General features: G+C 41.8%; 1 protein-coding gene across 6 annotated transcripts in view; it reads left to right on the top strand.

The window, feature by feature from the left end:
• The first annotated feature begins 27 nt into the window (after positions 1–27).
• Positions 28–20,792, top strand: part of CATSPERG (catsper channel auxiliary subunit gamma) — a 97,269-nt gene continuing 76,504 nt past the window's right edge. Inside the window, exons 1-2 of one of the 6 annotated variants that reach the window (XM_075606848.1) lie at positions 69–637; positions 5,200–5,250. In XM_075606848.1, coding sequence (XP_075462963.1) covers positions 253–637; positions 5,200–5,250 — 436 coding nt within the window. In that variant the 5' untranslated portion in view covers positions 69–252. Of the gene's footprint in view, positions 5,251–20,792 lie in introns of all 6 variants that reach the window. The other 5 variants (XM_075606845.1, XM_075606844.1, XM_075606847.1 and 2 more) reach the window with 5 other exon arrangements.

Raw genomic sequence — 20,792 nt, 5'->3', positions numbered from 1 at the left:
AAAGCTGACGGGTGGAACAAACAATAAAGTTGACAGGTTGGACGAGTGAGGAACATTGACGGATCTGACAGGGTTGTTAAGTTGTAAAGTTAGTTCGTTAAATTAGACAAGATATATAAGTTACATAGGAGTTATATATATGTGTATATATGTGACACCAGTTTTATAAGTTTTACAAGTTGTACAATATTGTTGTATTGTTGTACAATATTAATATTAATACAGTGCTGGGGGAGCTACTCTCCTTCGTGCATGTACCCCTTTTCTCGGTCCTCAGTTTGGAAGGACCGTTACCAAGACCCAGGGTGGTTGATCTCCACTTTAGGAGACTGGCCCATCATGAAATTGGAGCCAGATACTCCACCCTCTGGGCGCAGGAGCTACTCTCGGGGGCTCCCGAGACACGCTCTGGTATTCTATGTTTTTCTTTATTATTATTTATTTTTCTCCCACCTTTTATTTTCCCGTCCCATCTTTCCCTGCCGCAATCCCAACGTTGCTTTCCATGTATTGTCTACCTATCCCCGCCTTTTTCCTCACCCCTCCCTTCCCAGGATGTACGATATCCAGCCACCACATCAAATCGACATAGCAGATATGAATATTACAATAAGAAACCCCAGGAAAAACATCAAGAGTAAGTACAATGCTCACTTTACATATTTTCTCTTACACATGAAAAATGGCACTTACATGTATTTCACATAATGTAAAGGGCTTTAATAGCCCGGTCAAAAGAAAGCTGGCTTTCAATGATTATAAGAGAAAAGGGACGGAAGTGTTATTCTTGCAGGAGACGCACTTCAGCAAGAATAGCTCACCTGGGTTTTTAGATAAAGGCTTCACTCAATTTTACATGGCTTCAGCATCTGTCAAGAAAAGAGGAGTAGCCATTTTATTCCATAATACCATACCCTTTGTGCTCCAGACAATTAAGAAAGACGCAGAAGGTCGCTATCTCATTCTCACTGGAACAATCCATGAACAGCCCATCACATTGGCCTCCATATATGCTTCTTGTGTACAAGAGGCATCTTTCTTTGACAGATTCTTTCGCCTATTGAGTTCAGTAGCTAAAGGATATATCATAATCGGAGGAGATTTCAACATTACGATGCAATCTTCCCTGGACAGGTCAGGAGGAGGCGACTCTGATAATAAAAGAGCTCAAGACACCCTACGCAGTGCATTGAAAAACATCCAATTAGTAGATATATGGAGGGAGTTACATCCAACATCTAGAGACTACACCTTCTACTCTCATCCACATACCTCATATAGTAGAATCGATTATCTCTTCGTTTCGTGTCACATGGTTCCGAAGGTCACTAATGCAATGATCCATGATATTTCATGGTCTGACCATGCACCAATCGAGCTTAGGTGCAACAATATTATGGCCAGTAGACCAGGCGCAAATTGGAAACTCAACGAATCTATCCTTAAAATACCCGAAATTTGTACTACAATAGCTCAGGAGATAACTCAATTTTTTGAAATTAACACAGGCTCTGTGGAATCCCATACGGTCTTATGGGAGGCTCATAAAGCAACTTTAAGGGGCATAATAATCAGTATTACCGCCAAAAGAAAACGAGTCAGAGACTCCAAAATTCGGACGCTCCAATCCAAATTACATTCCCTGCTATCAAAGCATAAAACCAACTCAGATCCAATTATAGCAAAGGAACTGAAAGACACAAAAATCGAATTAAATATGCTACTGACTTCCCGAGCAGATAACTCCTTATGTTGGTCTAAGAGAAAATTTTATGAAAAAGCTAACAGGCCGGATACGATGCTAGCTCGAGCACTAAAAGATAGGCAATCTAAGTTTAACATCCAAGCTATACGCTTAAAATCAGGTATTCCCACGGCCAACCCTAAAAAAATAGTAGAAGAATTTGGTTCATTCTATGGTTCCCTATACGACGGAAAGAAAGTGGCACACAATAAAAACACGAGCAGTGCACTGAGAGATTTCTTGGCCAGCTCAAAACTGGAGAGATTGACAGAACGTGACAGAGAAGCTATGGGCGCTGACTTCACATTGGAAGAAGTGTCGCAAGCCATCAAGGAACTGAAACCATCAAAAGCACCAGGTCCTGATGGCTTTTCGGGGCTGTATTACAAGAAGTTCTCTGAATCACTCGCCCCACAGCTGCTCCATTTGTTTAATGCTATTTTAGCAGGAGCCCCTATTCCCGGGGACATGCTACGGGCGTCTATATCACTAATACATAAACCTGGCAAGGATCCGCTCAATTGTAAAAGCTATAGACCAATTTCTCTAATCAATACCGATATAAAAATATACGCCAAACTTCTGGCCAATAGATTAAGTCTAATCCTACCCAGACTAATACATCCAGATCAAGTTGGGTTTGTTAAGGGGAGGCAGGCAGCGGATAACACCCGACGATTCATTGATCTGTTAGAATTGGCAAACAAAAATAACACAAAAAGCATGTTATTAAGTCTGGATGCAGAAAAAGCTTTTGATAGGATAGACTGGCCATATCTACGAGAGACGCTCACGGCATTTGGCTTCGGAAATAGGGTGAGTGGAGCGATTATGTCGCTGTACTCAGGCCCATCTGCCAGAGTCATACATCAGGGCTTCCCCTCAGACCCTTTTCCTATCCAAAGTGGCACGAGACAGGGGTGCCCATTATCTCCCCTCCTGTTTGCCCTATGTATCGAACCTCTGGCGGCACGTATTCGAGAAAGCCCGGATATCTCAGGGTTAAACGCATACTCCCAATCACACAAAGCGGCCCTGCATGCAGATGATATCCTATTAATCATCTCAAAACCCCTCACATCATTACCTAATCTATTTGACCTTTTGGATAAATTCTCTAAGGTCTCTGGGTTTAAGATAAACCAATCCAAATCTGAGGCTCTGAATATCAATCTCCCCAGACATATAGAGAAACTTCTGAAATTGAATTTTAATTTTAACTGGCAAAAGAATTCACTCAAATATCTAGGGATACATATCACCAAAGATGCAAAAAACATCTATAAAGCAAATTATCCCAAACTAATTCGGACTCTAAAACAAGACCTAATCAGATGGTCCTCCAAGAAGATTTCTTGGATAGGAAGGATACACAGCGTGAAGATAAATTTACTTCCACGTATCCTATACCTCTTCCAGACATTGCCTGTGCCACTCAAACTGAAGGATATACTCTCACTTCAGTCTGAAATATCTAACTTTATCTGGGGAGGTAAAAAACCGAGAGTAAATAAATTAAACATGAAGAGACCTACTTTAGCAGGGGGCTTAGCGGTACCCTGCCTGTTGTCATATTTTAAAGCAGCTCAATTAAGCCAGATCATTCAATGGCATTCCGACCCTAAATTAAAAAGATGGGTAGAGCTAGAAACTGCGGCTTGCTCCCCATTAGAACTTAATAATTTGATTTGGCTACCTAAAGCGTCAAGAAAAAACACTTTATTCCCACTCACCTCTACGACTAACTCTTTATCTGTCTGGGAAACATCAAAACTGAAAAACTCACTCACATCAGCAAACTCGCTGATGACACCTATTTGGAACAATCCAAAATTTGCGCCGGGGGTTATTGGTCATAATCACTCAATCTGGAGACACAAAGGATATGATAGACTCAAAGATCTGGAGGGCTTCGATCTAAAAATTAAATCATTTGACCAACTCAGATCAGAAAAAGATATCCCCCATGCTGAGTTCTACAAATTCCTTCAGATCAGAGCATTTTATAATAAATTCGCCCCATACCCCCCATTGACGAATTTCGAAAAGCTCTGTCGGGCAGAAACCGACACAAAGGGACTCATATCTACAATATACGGAGAGGTAGTCGAGCCTGCAACTTCAAAACAACAAATACCCTCATTTCGTACCCAATGGGAGAGAGACCTTGGGGAGTCCTTAGAGGACGAGGAATGGAACACTATATTTATAGGAGCTGCAAAAAGCTCGATGTGCACCACACTGAAGGAGAACGCATATAAAGTCCTCATGAGATGGTACCTCACCCCACTCAAATTATCTAGGTTCATACCAGGGTCCTCTCCATTGTGCCCTAAACAATGTGGAGGAACAGCTGACCTGTTACATATGCTGTGGTCCTGCCCGCGGATATCCCCGATATGGGAAAAGATCAGAAATTGGATCCAGAGAATATTTGATCTCACAATCCCCCCAGACCCGTGGTTGTTTCTCCTAAACAGACCTCTAAAGGGCCTATCAAAATCCAACAATAAACTAATTGCACACTTTGCAATCGCCACGCGGTGCGAGATCGCAGCATTATGGAAATGCCCAGAAATTCCAATTATCCCAAAGATTCGGAACCGTATTTGGTATATTTGCCAAATGGAAAAACTAACAAGCCTAGTTAATGATACTGGCGACAACTACTTAAAAGTTTGGGCCCCATGGCTAGCTCAGACAGACATCCCAGGGGTAGAGCGTGACACAATTTGGCTATAATAGTAATAGATGCGTTCTCCTTGGGTGGAGTGGAAATTAAGTTTACAGCTGGATCACCATCCCCACTCATTATTGACTACTTATACGGTCACACGATCTTCTATGAGGTTCTATAGTGTATGAGCCGTCTTAGTAAACTCCTGAAACCACTACATCCTCACCCTATAAGTTCCCTTTCCTCCTTCCACCCCCCTCTTACCTACCTCCTCCCCCTTTTTTTAAATTTTTTATTATATAATATTATTTATTTATTTTTTCTTGTTTGTAACAAATATTATTTTACCATGGATACACATCACCTAAAATAAGATCTTTACCTACGCGGCGGAGTAGGGCTCGAAAAGCCGTGTGGGTTCATTAAATATGTTATACCTACATCATTATGTAATATATGCTATCCTGTTTACCATGTATTGGATATGTTTTTCATGTATATCATGTATTTACACACCAATAAAACACAAGTTATAAAAAAAAAAAAAACTATATTAAGATAATTATCATTCAGGTTATTAGAAAATCCAATGAGATATTCCTGACTATCAGACCATACAATGCTCCACCAATGTTTATTATGGAAGTGGTTGAATAAATCAAACAGAAGAGACAGTGTTGCATGCTGTACGGCAGCGTAGTTAGCATAACATAATTGGATGTGGGATATTTGCACAACTCATCTGTCTTTCCTTTGTAATATCTTTTTTTTTTTCCAGAACATATGCTATTCTCTGTGATTTATACTATCCCGACGTTTGTTCCCAAAGGTAGGGACTGTTTTATATCAGTGCTTCCTGATCTTTGATCAAACTCTTTTGTGGGTGCATCTTATATAGTGACACTCAGTGAGCATGTGATCAGTATATGATAGTTTTATAGGGAACCTTATTTGTTTCTTTGAGGAGGTAAGTAGGAATTTAGACCAGGGTAATGCAGTTGATGTGGTCTACTTAGAATTTGCAAATGCTTTTGATACGGTTTCACACAAGAGGTTGTTGTACAAAATAAAGAAAATTGGACTCAGTAATAATATATGCACCTGGATTGAAAACTGGTTAAAGGACAGACAACAGAGGGTTGTCATAAATGGAACTTTTTCAGGTTGGGCTAAAGTCGTGAGTGGAGTACCTCAGGGATCGGTACTGGGACTCCTGCTTTTTAACTTGTTTATTAACGACCTTGAGGTTGGCATCAAGAGCAAAGTCTCCATCTTTGCGGATGATACTAAATTGTGTAAGGTAATAGAATCAGAGCAGGATGTAATTTCTCTTCAGAAGGACTTGGAGAGACTGGAAACGTGGGCAGGTAAATGGCAGATGAGGTTTAATACATATAAATGTAAGGTTATGCATTTGGGATGCAAGAATAAAAAGGCGAATTACACATTAAATGGGGATAAATTGGTGGAATCCTTGATGGAGAAGGATTTAGGAGTGCTTGTAGACAGCAGGCTTAGAAATAGTGCCCAAAGTCATGCAGTAGCTGCAAAGGCAAACAAGATCTTATCTTGCATCAAACGGGCAATGGATGGGAGGGAAGTAAACATAATTATGCCCCTTTACAAAGCATTAGTAAGACCACACCTTGAATATGGAGTACAATTTTGGGCACCAATACGAAGAAAAGACATTATGGACCTAGAGAGAGTACAGAGAAGAGCCACCAAATTAATAAAGGGGATGGAAAATCTAATTTATGAGGAGAGGCTAGCTAAATTAGATTTATTTACATTAGAAAAGAGGCATCTAAGAGGGGATATGATAACTATATACAAATATATTCGGGGACAATACAAGGAGCTTTCAAAAGAACTATTCATCTTACGGGCAGTACAAAGGACTCGGGCCATCCCTTAAGGTTGGAGGAAAGGAGATTTCACCAGCAACAAAGGAAAGGGTTCTTTAAGTAAGGGCAGTTAAAATGTGGAATTCATTACCCATGGAGACTGTGACGGCAGATAGTTATATAGTTACATAGTAGATGAGGTTGAAAAAAGACGTACGTCTATCAAGTTCAACCTATGCTAAATTTAGATAACAGATACTTTATCCTATATCTATACTTACTTTTTGATCCAGAGGAAGGCAAACAAAAAACCCAGAGTCATATCATCCAATGATATCTCATAAGGGGAAAAATAAATTCCTTCCTGACTCCAAAAATTGGCAATCGGATTAATCCCTGGATCAACATCCTTCTCATGTATACTTATTTGGTATATCCCTTTATACCTTTACTATCTAAAAAGATGTCCAACGTTTTTTTTGAACAAATCTATTGTATCTGCCATCAGTCTCCATGGGTAATGAATTCCACATTTAACTGCCCTTACTGTAAAGAACCCTTTCCTTTGTTGCTGGTGAAATCTCCTTTTCTCCAACTTTAAGGGATGGCCCGAGTCCTTTGTACTGCCCGTGGGATTAATAGTTCTTTTGAAAGCTCCTTGTATTGTCCCCGAATATATTTGTATATAGTTATCATATCCCATCTTAGACGTCTCTTTTCTGTAAACTTGTTCTTTATTTGCATTTTTTTGTTAAGACCAATGGGGAGTGGGGTACAGAACATAAAAATGGGAGGATGTTAATTTTAGATTACATAGCATTGTATCAGGTCTATAACATCGTTTAGTGGGGAGACAATAATGACATCACTGTTGGGACAGCGTCCAAAATAATTAGTACAATAATTTAACTTAAAGCTGCAGTTCAGTCTTTTTTTTTTCTTTTTTTAAATTTATTTTTTTACTTCAATAGTTTCATGTGTGCAATCTCTAATTACCTAAAGAACTGTATAGCTGCAGGTCAATTCGTTCACCATGTATTGATAGACAAAATTTGGTGACATCATTAGTGAAGGGATCTGTTTTTCTTCTGCTTCTGTCTCTCAGTGGAAGCTCATGAATATTCATAAGCACTCCTGCACTGACATGTGCTAGAGGGAGGGCAGGGCTGACAAAGGGGTGTGCCAGGGCTTGTGACAGGACATGAAGGGGCAGTGCCTTAGCAAATGGTTGTTAAAATAGAATACAAGAAAATTGGTCTTTCAAAGTTGTTTTTTTAAAAACAGAAAATGCTAAAAGTATTTTTTCTTACTACAGAACTGATTTATTAAAAAAAAAAACAGACATGCAGGATATTGACTGAACTGCAGCTTTAAAAAGACTGGGAGAGGGAAAAGGAAAAGACAAAAAAAGAATGTCATTATTTTAGCAACGGTTTTCTACTTGTCGGTGTACCATAACAGTAATACTAACAAAACAGTAGATAAGCACACGTACCTTTGTGGACTATTGAGTACCGAATACCCTCCAGGCCCTCCTCCTCGTTTTAGACCGATACGAAACATATCACACCAAGGTTTCCTCAGGGGATATGTGTTTTTTTTTTTTTTTTTTCCTCTCCCCCCCATCCTTAACTCATGTGTTTTTAGGGCACTTCTATTATGTGTTTTTCAGATTTGGAGAGTTCCCCTAGTAATATATCTATGTCCTTTATAAGTTCTCCACGGTTCCCAGACTTCTAAGTATTTCTGTACTGTGTCCTTTTGTATCCCCGTCAGTTTTTCCATAAGACAGATCCTCCATAATCTCGCTTTTACAGCGTGTATGGCCGGCTGCTGTTCCTGTTTCCAGGCTTTGGCTATTTCGCATCTGGCAGCTGTATATATGTGTGTCAGTAGTTTGTCGTCAATTTTTTCCATGTTTTCAATTGGCCTGCATAGCAGCACCTTCCAGGGGTCTAGGGGGAAGGTATACCCAAGAATTGTCTGTGAAATATCATGTGTGGTCCTCCAGAGCTTTGTAACCTTCGGGCACGTCCACCACATATGTACAAACGATCCCTGCTGGCCTCACCCCCTTGTACACAGTGGAGACATGTTTCTGAAAAATTTGGACAATTGTAGTGGGGTGTAGTACCATTGATGGAGCATTTTATATGCATTTTCTTTTATTAATACACATGTGGAGTTCTTTGCTATTCCTTCAAATATGTTATCCCACTGCTCCTGATCTAGTTGTTCTCCCAACTCCTCCTCCCACTTTGTCATCAATTTAGGTTTTATCTCTGGTTCCGTTTTACCCTCAGCAAGTATGCTGTATACTTTAGAGATCAGACCTTTTTTGTCCTCCCCTATGAGGCACAAAACCTCAAATGCTGTGAAGTCACTATATGGACCTGTCCTCTGTATGTGATTCCTCAATTGAAGATAACTAAAAAAAGGCCGAATCATGAAGGCCATTTTCTCTCTTTACTGTCTCAAACTTTTTAATGTCTTTGTTTGCCCATAGGTCTTTTACCCTTGTGATTCCTGCCTTGCTCCAGTCCTTAAACGCTGTTGGTTCCGTGCCCGGGATAAAGCTAATAGTGGTGTCATCTGAGATTTGAAGTTGGATAGCCCATGTTTAAGTTTCAATGAATACCACATGGTTAGTGAGTGTGTGATAGATTCCAGGGGCACCATCAGAGTTGGTCTTTCTTTCTTTGTTAACCACAGTATCATTTCTATAGATAACCCTGATATCATATCAGACTCAATTTCCATCCACCTTTTCCTCTGTTTATGTGCATGCCAGTGCACCAGTTGGCTTACATGTGCCGCTTGATAATATTGCCACAAGTGTGGCAAGGCTAGCCCTCCTGACTGTTTGGATCTATAGAGTGTGGGCAGCTTTATTCTCGCTTTTTTGTTATTCCATATGAATTTTGTGATTTTTTTCTGTAACTTGTGTATGTTCCTAGCTCTGACCTGTACTGGAAGTGTGTGGAATAGGTACAAGATTCTTGGTAGTAAGTTCATTTTAATAGCGTTTACTCTGCCTATCCATGATATACTGTATGATACATGGACCATTCTTCTAAGTTTTTTTTTTCAACCAGATTCCCAAGTACTTTATGGCCTGTGTCTTCCACGCGAAATCAAAGTTTATTTTTATTAGCTTTAGCTGTTCCTGAGGGAGGTTTATATTTAGGGCTTTGGATTTTTCATTATTTATTTTAAACCCTGATAATTTCTGGAACTCTGACAGGTTACTAAATAGGTTTGGGAGTGAGGTGAAGGGTTTTGAAATTGTTAACAATATATCATCGGCGAACAATGCCATCTTGTATTCTTTTTGTTTGACCTTAATCCCCCCGATATCTGCGTTTGCCCTGATTTGGGCTGCTAGCGGTTCTATCGCCAATGCGAACAATAAGGGAGACAGAGGGCAGCCTTGTCTTGTACCATTTCTGATGTGGATTTTCTCGGTCTGCATATTAATATAGGTTACTTTAGCTGTGGGTTCTCCATATAGTGATGTAATAGCTTTCATAAATTTGCCTTTCACTCCAAATGCCTGAAGTGTCTCAAACATATATCCCCAATCAATACAATCAAAAGCCTTTTCAGCGTCTAAAGATAGTAGCATCGAAGGCGTTTTATTGTGCTTAGCTATCTGGATTAAGTCAATTGTTCTTCGTGTATTATCCACTGCCTGTCGACCTCGTATAAATCCTGCCTGATCTGCGTCTACCAGTTGCGGAAGATACTTATTCAATCTAGTGGCTAATATTTTGGAAAATATTTTGAGATCATTATTGATCAGGGATATCGGTCTGTAGCTTTTGCATTGGGTGGGGTCTTTTCCCTCTTTATGTATTAATATTATTTTCTATTCCAGCATTGTTTGTGGAAACTGCTCACCCTCAAGAGCTTTATTAAATATCTTTAGTAATTGGGGAACTAATATTTGGGCTAGTTTTTTATAGTATATATTGGACAGACCATCTGGTCCCGGGGCCTTTGAATTTTTCAACCCCTTTATTGTTTCTAATACCTCTGTCGAAGTTATTGGCTGGGATAGTGTTGTTATATTCTGTACTGTGAGTTTAGGCAAATTCATTTTTCTGAGGAATGCTCTCTGTTTTTCCTTGGTGGTGTTCCCTTAATCTACTTTATCTCCTTTGTATAGCTCTTTGTAAAATGTGGTGAATTCATTAGCTATTGCCTGTGGATTTGTTGTACACACCCCATCTTTTCTTCTAATGCGATGTATTCTAGATTGCATTCTATTCTTCCTCAATCTTGTGGCCAGCATTGTGTCAGCCTTATTGGCCTTCTCGTAGAATTTTTGTTTTGTCCATGCTATGGCCTTTTCAGCTTTGTCAGTCAGTAATAGATTTAATTTCCTTCTTAGATCCCGCAATTCAGTCTCAATGGCTATACTGTGATTTGCTTTATGTGCCTCTTCTAGGGTCTTTATCTTTTCTTGCAGGCTTGCGGTTTGTTTCTGTCTCTCCCTCTTTCTATGCGTTGCGACACACAGCCTTATGGGCCTCCCATAGGATATAGGGTGAGTCCACACTACCTTCGTTTATTTGGAAGTAGTTGGTTGCCTCGTTACTGATCACAGCTATGACCTCTGGCATCTTTAGTAGAGACTCGTTTAAGCGCCATGTCCCTTTACTTGATTTCTTATGTATGTCTTCAATGTGCACTTCAACTGGACCATGGTCTGAGCAGGTAATAGGGTGTATTGTGGCCTTTGTAATTTTTGGGATAAGTAGAGAGTCTACAAATATGTAGTCTATCCTTGTATATACTTTGTGGGGTGCTGAATAGAAAGAGAAGTCCCTTTTCTGTGGATTCATCTCCTTCCATGCATCCTTTAAATCAAACTCTTTAAGTCCCTCTCTGAGCGTTTTTCTCTCCCCTTTTTGGGCAGCCAGAATCTTACCTAGAGCAGGGTTAGATCTGTCTTGTTTTTCATTTAAGGCTATATTAAAACCTCCCGCCAAGACTATGCGACCCCGGGAGGTTGTACCCAGCAGTCGGAACAATTTTGTAAAAAATATTCTCTTCTTTTCATTCGGTGCGTACACATTAACTAGGGTTATTTGTGTATCTTCTATGTTCCCTGTGAGTACACTGGCGACACACTTTATTGCAGTGTGGCCAGTACCGCAAGCCGGGAGATTTCCCGGCTTGCAAGTGGCAGCCCCTCGGCGTGCCGCGCATCTCCGATGCGCGGTCACGCGTCATCGGGTGCCTGCGCCCCCTGCACGCACGTCCAGGGCTCCCCGAGGGAGCCCTGGTGTCCCGCGATCGCGGGACGGCGGCAGGGGGTTCCGGGGGACCCGGCGGACCCGGCAGCGGTAGGGAGAGCGCCCCGATCGGAGGGCGCTCTTCCGCTGCTTCGGCGCGCGCCCGTCACCCTCCGGCGCGCGCCAGGATACTGCTGCGGCCAAGAACGGGCAAATGCTCGAATAAACTTGGCCGCAGCAGTATTAGGTTTCGTCCCTCTGGGTCCCTTCTTACCTTGTCTACCCTAAATGGAGAGTTCCTTGCTAGGAGTATGGCCACCCCTCATTTTTTTTTCTTCCTTTGCAGATGCTGTTTATACCTGGGGGTAGAATTTGTCCCAAAACGTAGGGGTAGAGCTAGCAGTGAAGTGCGTTTCTTGTAGGAATATAATGTCCCCTGATAGTCTTTTATATTCTGTCATTGCTAGCTTCCTTTTTACCACATTATTCATTCATTTATTTATTTATAAAATATTTTACCAGGAAGTAATACATTGAGAGTTACCTCTCGTTTTCAAGTATGTCCTGGGCACAGAGTTAAGACAAATAATACATGTTTACAAATACAGTTACATAATGAGCAGGGTATACATTATATACAAGACATTGCATGCACAGTTAAAGATAATTTATATTATGGGCGAATGAAACAGTTACAGACCAGATTCAGTCCCTTGGTTTTATGAGATATTAATGTTAGTGTCATTTGTATTTACCTGGGTGTAAGGTCTTCTTCTCTAGTGGATTCGTTTTCTGGTTTCCCTACAGTGGCGGCCTGGAGGGTATTCTTGCACATCTTATAGCATTGAAAACATTTAAACATGTAAACATCAGAAATAAAACAACATACAGGCATACCCCGCATTAACGTACTCAATGGGACCGGAGCGTGTATGTAAAGCGAAAATGTACTTAAAGTGAAGCACTCCCTTTTCCCACTTATCGATGCATGTACTGCACTGCAATTGTCATATACGTGCATAACTGATGTAAATAACACATGTGTAACAGGCTCTATAGTCTCCCCGCTTGCGCACAGCTTCGGTGCAGGTAGGGAGCCGGTATTGCTGTTCAGGACGTGCTGACAGGCGCATGTGCGAGCTGCTGTTTGCCTATTGGGCGCTATGTCCTTACTCGCGAGTGTACTTAAAGTGAGTGTCCTTAAAACGGGGTATGCCTGTATATAGGATAATCCAGGTGACTAACATAGCCTGGATTTGTTTTTTCCCTGATCGTGAACGATCTTTCTCTGTGATTGCGCAGTAGCGCTAATCCCACACCCATATTCTTGAGTGTGTACGGACCGTACTGCGGTCCCAGGCGGCGGGCCCGCTCAACAAATCAACTTTTTTTTTTAAACATTTAACATTTAACGTTTCTATCTTTCTTTTTTTTTTATATATATATATATATTTTAGTAGACCTCCCAAGCCAAAGGTGTAGATCTAAGACATTGTGATCATCTCTATTTTGAACAAGCATAATTCAACAGCTGAAAACATACATTAACCCTATCTTGTCTACAACTCCCCCCCCCCAAATTTTTTTTTTTATTGTATTTATTTATTTATTTTTGCTTAACTTCTTGTTTTCGGCGTACTGACACCAGTAGCTAACCTTCGGATTACCCGCTCGTCTATGGGGGGGAATGGTGGTGACCTCTTCTTATTCCTTATCTGGGTCTATGTAACACATCACAGTTTATCATTTTTGGCATAGTTTCTTATATCGTTTTTTTCGGGTCTTCTCTGTTGTAGCAGGTTTTGCATAGACCTAAGATTTGTGGGGTTCCTTTGGATTTCCTCTATGTGAAGTGACTCCTCTGCCCACTTCTTTCCATATGGGTCTGACGGGAGGCGGTCTGCGTTCTTCTCTGGGCATGGAGTCTGGTGGTTGCAATCCCAATCTTTCTAGGAAGGCCACTCCCTCCTCTGGATCCCTCATGTAGGTTCCATTTCTGGTGGTGATAAGGCGGAATGGAAACCTCCACTTGTATCGAATTTCGTTGTCTCTCAGGACTTTTGTGATATGTTTCAGGGCCATCCTCTTCATCAGCATTGAAGGTGCCAGATCATTGTACACGTCTATCGTCACATCTCCCCAATTCAGCCCTCCTTTTTCCCGTGCCAGGGTAAGAGCCGCTTCTTTAGTTTTAAAGTAGTGCAGCCTCACCACTACATCTCTTGCTCTATCTCCGGCTTGTGGTCTCGGTCTAAGCGCTCTATGCGCCCTGTCAAGAATCAGTGTTCCTGGGGGCATTTCTGGGAGGAGGGTCTGTAGCCATTCAGTTGTTGCTTTTTTTTTAGGTCTGTGACCGACTCTGGAATGTTTTTGAACCTGAGGTTGTTTTTTCTTGCCCTATTTTCTTGATCCTCCTGTTTCTCCTCCACGTCAGCCATTCTGGATCGTAGGGCCAGGATCTCCGTATCCATAGTTGTCTGATTATTGATGACTTCATCCACTTTATGTTCCAACGTGTCTGTGCGCTCTCCTATGGAGCTGACCTCTGATCTGAGATCTTTGAGTGCGCTTTGCAGCTCTTGGTGGAGTAAGGTTTTTAGGCTGGCGTATGGATTCTCAATGTCTTTTTTTGTTGATATTTGGTTACACACTTCAGGTTCAGGCTCGGGTTCTGCATCTGACTGTACGGGAGATGTCGCTCTGCTTTCTGAACAGCCCGATATGTTTCTCTCTTTTGTCTTAAAAAAGTCCTACAAAGTCGGCTTTTTCTGAGCCATTTTGGGGATTTCTCGATCCAACTCCTCCAATCTATGCGTATCCTGCTTCTATTAGTTTGTTAAATGCTCTTGTATGCCCGCTGCCTCATGGAGCCCGCTTCAGGCGGTCATTGTGGACTGCGCCACGGAACACGGACTGAGGAACATTTTTGCTTTAATTACTTCTGTTTTGGTAGTTCTGAGGAGGCGCAAGACTGGGATCCCTCCAGCGGAGGGGTGGGGGTCTCCCCCGGTATGGCAGCTCTCCCTCCTGTTTGCTTTATTTTTAATGGTGAAAAACTTTACTTTTGCGGGATGTGTTTTTTTATTTATTCTTTTCTCCTGTGTATTTGCTGCAGTATAGTATTTTTATTTTGAGCAGTTTTTATTATTTTGTTGCAGACCTTTGTTTGGTGTAGGGATTTTTGACAGGGGGGCATGAAATATGAACTGCCAGCCCAAGCACACATGTATCTTATAGTCCTGTGGCAGCCATTTTATGGCTGAGTTGTAGCAGCTCAATGGCCAGAATGGGGTACCCCCATATCTACCCCCGAAGTTTCCACACACCTCCCAGTGAGCCCGTGTAGAGGGGGGGGAGCCGTTAAGATCCCTCAGCCCTGCGTTGGCCCCGATTCGCCCTTGTCCTTTCCGGAGCCTCCGAGTGTTCCAGGGGCAAGATGGCTGCCCTCTCCTCCCCCAGCTCCTCGCGCGGCCGCCACTACCCCGAGAGCCCTCACCTCCAGAGCCCTCGTGATCGGGCTCGCATGCTGCAGACGGCTCCTGCCGCTCACCGCCGGGACCCGACACCAGGTGCGGCCGTCACGCAGAACGGGACAGAGCGGGAGGACCCCGTAGACTGTCTAGGTGGGGAGATCAAAGGCCCGACAGGCGTCACCACTCCCGCGCGGCACCCACCTCTCTCCGCCAGCACCAGCGACGGGTTGATGCAAATCAGGCCGCCGGACAGATCCTCTCTCCGCGCTCCGGATCCCAGATGGCTTGGCGGGCTGCAGACCTTGGTCTCAGAGAGACTGCCTAGCGCTGTTTGGCGCCCGGTCTAGGTAAATCAGTCCTGCTTGGCCACCATCTTAGACACACGGCAATGTGAGAGAGGAGGCCCAGGGGACCCAATTTTTGCGTGTATGCTTGGGGTTTGTGTAGGATCCACCGCCGCCGGGGCAGACAGCACAAAGAGGATATCTTCCCCCAGCTTTTTTTATTTTTTTTTAGGGGTTTCTTGGTCTCTGTTATCTTTATTTTATCCTCTCCTGGGACGGAGCTGTACAAACACACGTCCTGCCTGCTCGGTGTCTTGGCCACGCCCAAGACACCTCTTTTCTAATGTAAATAAATCTAATTTAGCTAGCCTCTCCTCATAAGTTAGATTGTCCATCCCCTTTATTAATTTGGTGGCTCTTCTCTGCACTCTCTCTAGTTCCATGATGTATTTTCTTAGGATTGGTGCCCAAAATTGTACTCCATATTCAAGGTGTGGTCTTACTAATGCTTTGTAAAGGGGCATCATTATGTTTACTTCCCTTCCATCCATTGCCCGTTTGATGCAAGATAAGATCTTGTTTGCCTTTGCAGCTACTGCATGACTTTGGGCACTATTGCTAAGCCCGCAGTCTAAAAGCACTCGTAAATCCTTCCCCATCAAGGATTCCCCCAATATCCCCATTTAATTTGTAATTCACCTTTTTATTCTTGCATCCCAAATGCATAACCTTACATTTATCTGTATTAAACCACATCTGCCATTTACCTGCCCACGTTTCCAGTCTCTCCAAGTCCTTCTGAAGAGAAATTACATCCTGCTCTGATTCTATTACCTTACACAATTTAGTAGCATCAGCAAAGATGGAGACTTTGCTCTCAATCCCAACCTCAAGGTCATTAATTAACAAGTTAAAAAAAAGGGGTCCCTGTACTGATCCCTGAGGTACTCCACTCACGACTTTAGCCCAACCTGAAAAAGTTCCATTTATGACAACCCTCTGTTGTCTATCCTTTAACCAATTTTCAATCCATGTACAGTAGATTTGTTCAAAAAAAAGTTGGACATCTTTTTAGATAGCAAAGGTATACAGGGATATACCAAATACGTATACATGTGAAGGATGTTGATCCAGGGATTAATTCAATTGCCAATTCTTGGAGTCAGGAAGGAATTTATTTTTCCCCTTATGAGATATCATTGGATGATATGACTCTGGGTTTTTTTGTTTGCATTCCTCTGGATCAATAAGTAAGTATAGATATAGGATAAAATATCTGTTGTCTAAATTTAGCATAGGTTGAACTTGATGGACGTACGTCTTTTTCAACCTCATCTACTATGTAACTATGTAACTATGTAAATATGTAACTGTTTAAAGCAGCAAAACATGTAGCACTGCACAAATTAAAATTAAAACATATATTTTATTTCAGGATTGAAGCAGTGCATCTCCTGAGCTGTATAAACACACAATAATCAGCAAGGATTATATAAAGCCCCCTATAATTGCACTCTTGAAGGGTGACATTGTAAGGAAAATGTCATCTCATAGGAGGCCACTAAATAGCCTACTCCCTAGATAGGGTAAGCCGCAAAGGTCACACTCCAATGAAAATAAAAAATACTTTAATAAACAATATAAAAATTGACGAGACACCATAAAAATACATAAAAATGCATGGACTAAAATCCCCAAATGTGTGGAGGCACGAGACCGGGCTGAGAACTAGCAATGTCCAAAGCCACAAAATATAAACTGACAGAAGTTGCGTGAAGCTGCGTGAAGTTGCGTGATCACACACAAAACGTGTGTGATTTGTATGCCAAAATAAATAATATATGGTACACAGCAATAAAGGATGATAAATGCTTGGTAACCTTCAGTGAGGCAATATACGACCTGACATTAGTATCCCGCGTCTAGCGAGCCGACAGCTGAAGCCCTGAAAAGTATCCGGAGCTATTCGGGCCTCCTGCCACAAGCCGCGTGGGCGTCAACGTAATGACATCACGCGTTCCCCGACGTACGTTTCGCGCGTCACAGCGCGCTTTCTCAAGGGGGAGGAGTAAGCAACATGATATGGTCAGACCTTATATACCCTCCCTGGAGGGGAGGGGCAGATGACGGATGCCTAAACATATGTAAAGAGGCATTATGGGGAAAAACATAAGCCCCAAAATAACAAATAAAGAATCATGAGGGGGGGGGAGGGGGGATATTGTCAGCCAGTATAGCCATATCAGATTTATAGGTGAAATATATAAACTGATATTATTGCATGATGGCAAAAAGTAAAATAAATAAATAATAGAATGGCAACTGGTACAGGCATATAGCAATTGATATGTAACATACAAAATCTGGAACTGATATGATTGCATAATGCAATGGGTAAATATGCACAAGCAATTACAAACATGAAAGCCGGGCAAAAATGCAATAAGCAGCCAGTTTAGCCATATCAGATTTAGGTGAAATATATAAAGTGATATTATTGCATGATGGCAAAAGGTAAAATAAGTAAATAATAAAATGGCAACTGGTACAGGCATATAGCAATTGATATGTAACATGCAAAATCTGGAACTGATATGGTTGCATAATGCAATGGGTAAATACGCACAAGCAATTACAAACATGAAAACCGGGCAAAAATGCAAAAAGCAATAAACAATAAACACGATGCACATCAGGGAGGAGAGAGATATATGATGTAGGAATGAGCTATTCTGACGGGGCCGCCTAAAAAGTCAAAACGGCTCCTTCTAAGCTGATATTAAGAAATCTTATATGCCTGGATCCCTCTAACCCAATCAAAGGAAGGAAGAAAAAATGAATCCCTCATTAAGGCCATGTGGTGCAAGTGTATTAAGCAAGTGTTTATCATCGGCAATCACATTGGCGTAGTTTTATATCCCAGTTGCCCTTACGTGGGCCCCAGGGTACATGAGCTATACCAATAAAACAAAGATTGGAAGAATCGCCCTGATGTGCATCATTTATGTGCCTTGCCACTGGTGTATCAAGTTTGTTCCTGACCGACCCAAGATGTTCTAGAATACGTACTTTGAATGCCCTGTGTGTTTCACCAACATATTGTTTGCCACAGGAGCATTGGATGAGATACACAACTCCTGTGGTAAGACAGTTGATAAAGTCTTTAATAGTATAGGTGTGAAGTGACGTTGAGTCGGTGAATGTTTTGGTGACTTTGATCGAAGGACAGGCCTTGCAACGTCCACAAGTGTACGTACCACTGGGTTTATTCCTCAACCATGTACGTGAAGGTTTGGTCTGAAAATGACTTTTGACCAGACGATCACGAAGATTGCGCGCTCTACGGCTGACCATGTTCGGTGTTGTTTGTAATATATTGGCCAAATCCTCATCTTGAAGTAAGATATGCCAATGTTTGGTTAGGATTTGGCGAATGGATTGCCATTGGCTGCAATAGGTGCTGATAAAGCGTATTGTTTGAGCCTTATCATTGGTTAGTCTGGGGTGTTCGATCAAAAGGCTAGGTCTAGGTGTATTGAGAGACCTATGGTAAGCTTTTTTGACAATTGATTTTGAATACCCTCTGTCCAAAAAACGCTTTGTAAGGTCTTTGGCTTGGATCTTAAATTCAGTCATGTTGGAGCAATTTCGCTTAAGGCGTAGGAATTGCCCTGTAGGGATATTGTTAATAAGTGATTTTGGATGGCGTCTGTCTGCTTTTAAGAGACTATTTGTTTCCGTAGGTTTACGGTAGATGGTTGTCTCTAGTTTGCCATTCTGCTGTTTTGAGATTGTGATATCGAGAAAATTAATGCTATCCTTTTGTACTTCAAAAGTAAGTTTTAAATTGTGTACATTGTGATTGAGTTTATCTATGAACTCGACCAAAAGTTTCTCTGTGCCGTTCCACAACACGAGCACGTCATCAATGTACCGTGACCAAAGGTCAATGTGGTCTGTGTACATGGAATAGTCCTCCATGAACACCACGGTTTCCTCCCACCAGCCCAGATATAGATTAGCATAGGTGGGAGCACACGCGGTACCTTGGACTTGATGATAGATCTTTTAATTAAATAAAAAGACATTTTTGGTCAGGACAAAGTTCAATAACTGTAAAACAAAGTCATTATGTGCCCGTGAATGAGTGTCCCTGGCTCGAAGGAAATGTTTAACAGCTTGTAACCCAAAAGAGTGGGGCATGCTTGTATACAAGCTCTCCACATCGATCCCCACTAATAAGGTATTACTGTCCACAGTGATATCCTCCAGTCTCAGCAGAGCTGCCTTTGTGTCCTTAAGATGCGAGGGGAGGGTATCCACACAGGGGTGTAGAAATGTATCTAAATAGATGCTGGCGTTGGAAGTAAGATTTCCAATGCCAGACACTATTGGCCTGCCTGGTGGAGGATAGGAACCTTTGTGTACCTTAGGAAGGTGGTAGAATGTGGCCAGGGGGGGATGTTTGATGAAGATGAACTCCGATTCAGATTTTGTGATCACCTTATTTTCCAAACCAGATTGAAGAATAACAGATAATTCGGTAAGAAAGGTGTAAGTCGGGTCTAGTGGTAGGATCTTATAACAGTGTTTATCAGAAAGTAACCTAATGCATTCATTGACATAGGAAGATGTATCCAAAATCACCACATTGCCACCCTTATCCGATGGTTTTATTGTAATGGTATCATCACTCTCAAGATCTTTGAGAGCTTTGTATTCCTTAAAACTTAAATTAAAGTTTTTGGAATTGTTTGTCATATGAATGAGATCATTGGTTACTAACTGAGTAAAAACATCCACATTTGTACAAGTCTGTGATGATGGTGTAAACCGTGATTTGTTGTGCAGCTGTGTAAATGGTCCCTCGCCAGGGTTTTTAGTATTCTCTTGTTCTAGTTCTTGTAATACCTCAAGGAATGCAAAATCTCTTGTATCAAAATTTTCCGATGGTGTATTAATGCTTAATAGTCTTTGTCTGCGTTTGAAGAAAACGTGAAGCGACAGTTTGCGAGCAAAAAGGTTAAGATCCTTAATGTTCCCAAAAGTGTCAGCCTGATTAGTAGGGTAGAATGTCAATCCTCTAGAGAGGACGCTAAGATGTTCAACAGTAAGTGATTTTGCAGAAAGGTTTATTACCTGCGTCGATGGTATCGACCGCGTCTGTAAGGTCTCCTCATCCCCTGATCTTTGTAACCCCATAATGCCTCTCTCAACTTTAGAGCCTGTCCCCCTCCTGGTCTTTCGTGTCCTGGGGAGATGTAGTCTGGTCCAGAAAGGCCTAAAAAAGTTTGGCTTAGGGGAGTGAGCGTTGGATGTGGATGGGAGGGGAATAAACCTTTGGTGAGTTTGTTCTCTGCTCTGTTGTGAGTCTGATTCGGCGTCACTGGCTGAGGTCTCACAATCAGTAGTTGATTCTGCACCTTTTGTATCTTTTCTTTGTTTTTCACGTTTCTTTTTGTAAGTAAAGATTGTATTGGTTTCATAGTTTATAGTGTCTCTGAAGAATTTGCGCTGTTTTCTCGCT

The sequence above is a fragment of the Ascaphus truei genome, chromosome 7 (genome assembly GCF_040206685.1).
Source record: "Ascaphus truei isolate aAscTru1 chromosome 7, aAscTru1.hap1, whole genome shotgun sequence".
Classification (NCBI taxonomy): domain Eukaryota; kingdom Metazoa; phylum Chordata; class Amphibia; order Anura; family Ascaphidae; genus Ascaphus; species Ascaphus truei.
Note: the sequence above shows the minus strand (reverse complement) of the source record. Positions and strands in the feature narration are given on the sequence as shown.